Source organism: Ostrea edulis, chromosome 4, assembly GCF_947568905.1.
Source record: "Ostrea edulis chromosome 4, xbOstEdul1.1, whole genome shotgun sequence".
In the NCBI taxonomy this organism is placed as follows: domain Eukaryota; kingdom Metazoa; phylum Mollusca; class Bivalvia; order Ostreida; family Ostreidae; genus Ostrea; species Ostrea edulis.
Window position 1 is genome coordinate 7,777,941 of NC_079167.1, and position 2,089 is coordinate 7,780,029.

A 2,089-nucleotide genomic window follows, 5' to 3' on the forward strand; every position below is an offset into this window, starting at 1 on the left:
GTATCCTATTTTAGCTAAATTCCACAAACCATGGAATCTGTGTAGATTTCCATAGTTCTTTCAGGGGTTAACCTGGCAACGTACATAATGAAATTTATGGACACTTCCCTTGACTTCAAAGTATAGAAAAAATAGACTTGATGCCAGTTGTGATAAGTTTTAGCGTGATAGTGGGTGATAGCATGACGGAAGACGGAGCCAGTGACGTTTAAATGGGCGGTAAATCTGTCGGTCTGTGACAGGACTAAATGTACCCCGTCATTACGGAGGATAAAGGGGGTACCTACAGGAGAGAGAGAGAGAGAGAGAGAGAGAGAGAGAGAGAGAGAGAGAGAGATTTTATGCAGAGGCTAGATATTTTTTTTTTAAATAAAATATATCTTGAAGATTAGAAAAAATTTTCAATGTGTTGTTTCCAACTATAGAAACGTGGAGAAGAGTTGCTTGCACACAACAAAAATTCCATTGTTGATGCGAATGTGAAAGCTTTTATTTGACGAGTCTTTTATACCCTTAATAGAATTAATTAATTTTTTTTGGAAATATTTAATTCAAACCCAAATATACTTCATCGTTACAAGTGCATATGATATATCATATATTTGTTATTAATATTTTTTTTTAAAGAATTAAATTATTTTAAACGCGGCGACTTCATGAAAGAAGGGAGTGTTGAATAATGACGTCATTTGCTTCTGCGGTCAAGTCTGATTCCCATGAACGTCCAGTTAGATTACACAAGAACGCGCCGCATTACAAGTTTCATGTAACGTCATGGAAGGTATGTTCTTATAGTTTATTGTGTTAAACTATAAAATAAAGATTATGTGATTTCAAAATAGCTGTAAATGGTCCACGTCTAAATTTCTTATATGCAAGAGTATCACCAAATATTTGCATTTATCTGTAATTTCCATCACAAAACAACTTCTGTGCTTAGACCGCCTGCCTTGTGTTTCATTCATCACACGAGACTTTTAATATTTCTTCTTTCCTTCCAAGCCCAAAATTCAGATACCAGATAGCTTTGTTTAATTGTTGATAGTCATTCTTAACAGGGGAGACAACTCATTTTCCACAATTGAGATAAACACATACATGTGTGTATAAAAGTCTCTTCAATATTGAACTAGCTGCTAAAATGTAGCCCTCTCAGATTAAAAAAAAAAAAATTGGAGGAAACGTCGGATAAAAAAAAATCGCAGAGGGCTATATTATTGCAGATAACATTGAACATGTTCAAATCATATCATATCATATTTTTATGAGATTTATACAAATATACTTTCCTCTCGTATATTTCCTTTTCCCCCTGTAAATTATTGTAAACACAATTGAATTATTCCATATTTAATGCAAAAATATCAAAACATTTCTTATATTATATCTAAAATTTGGTCATAAATAAACACAAAATTCTAACGCATTCCACATATAGCACTGTCAAACTCCCATTTTGCACATTATTGGCACACAGAAAAAATAATGGATTTCTATATTTTGCTTCTTACGGCACGGCTCCTAATCGTTGCTGGTAAAGTGCATATGGGGAGTAGTAATGTCCTAGAGGAGGAACACTTTGGCTGGATAACACTGGAGATTTGTACGGATGGTATCTGTTAGCTCCCAACAAACCATTGACTGGACTAAGACTAGTGGGGTATGATCTTCTGATCGAATTTGGACTTATAGCTCCAGGAGTGGGGAGATGCGAAACGGGGTTGATGGACGGTGGGAAAACCGACAGTCCTCCATATGCAGCGGCTAATGAACTAGTTTCTGTTGAAGAAGTGTGAGTCCTGAGATGTTGTAATAGATCTTCAGAAGTAGTGAAACGTTTTCCACAATAGTCAGTACCAGCCATCCAGTTACACACAAAGGGTAGTCCCTGAGGGGCTCCGAGTGCTCCTGGTGGATAAAGAGACGAAAGTGATGATGGTAGCGATGGTAATCCAGAAGCACCTGCCGAAGCCGGAAATCCCGGCAGCATCGGCACTGATCCTGCTAATCCAAGTCCACTGAGACTGTGAAGGGATTTTTCATGCGCACATTGAGCACACCCTGGGGCAGTACACTGTGAAGACAAATG

General features: G+C 37.2%; 1 protein-coding gene across 1 annotated transcript in view; it reads right to left on the minus strand.

Annotated features, from left to right (window-relative positions):
* Window positions 1–1,334: 1,334 nt before the first annotated feature.
* LOC130053971 (zinc finger protein Noc-like) overlaps window positions 1,335–2,089 on the minus strand; it is a 2,105-nt gene continuing 1,350 nt past the window's right edge. Inside the window, exon 2 of the mRNA XM_056161815.1 lies at window positions 1,335–2,089. This exon is cut by the window's right edge and continues 825 nt beyond it. Within this exon, the coding sequence (XP_056017790.1) occupies window positions 1,508–2,089 (582 nt within the window). The 3' untranslated portion in view covers window positions 1,335–1,507.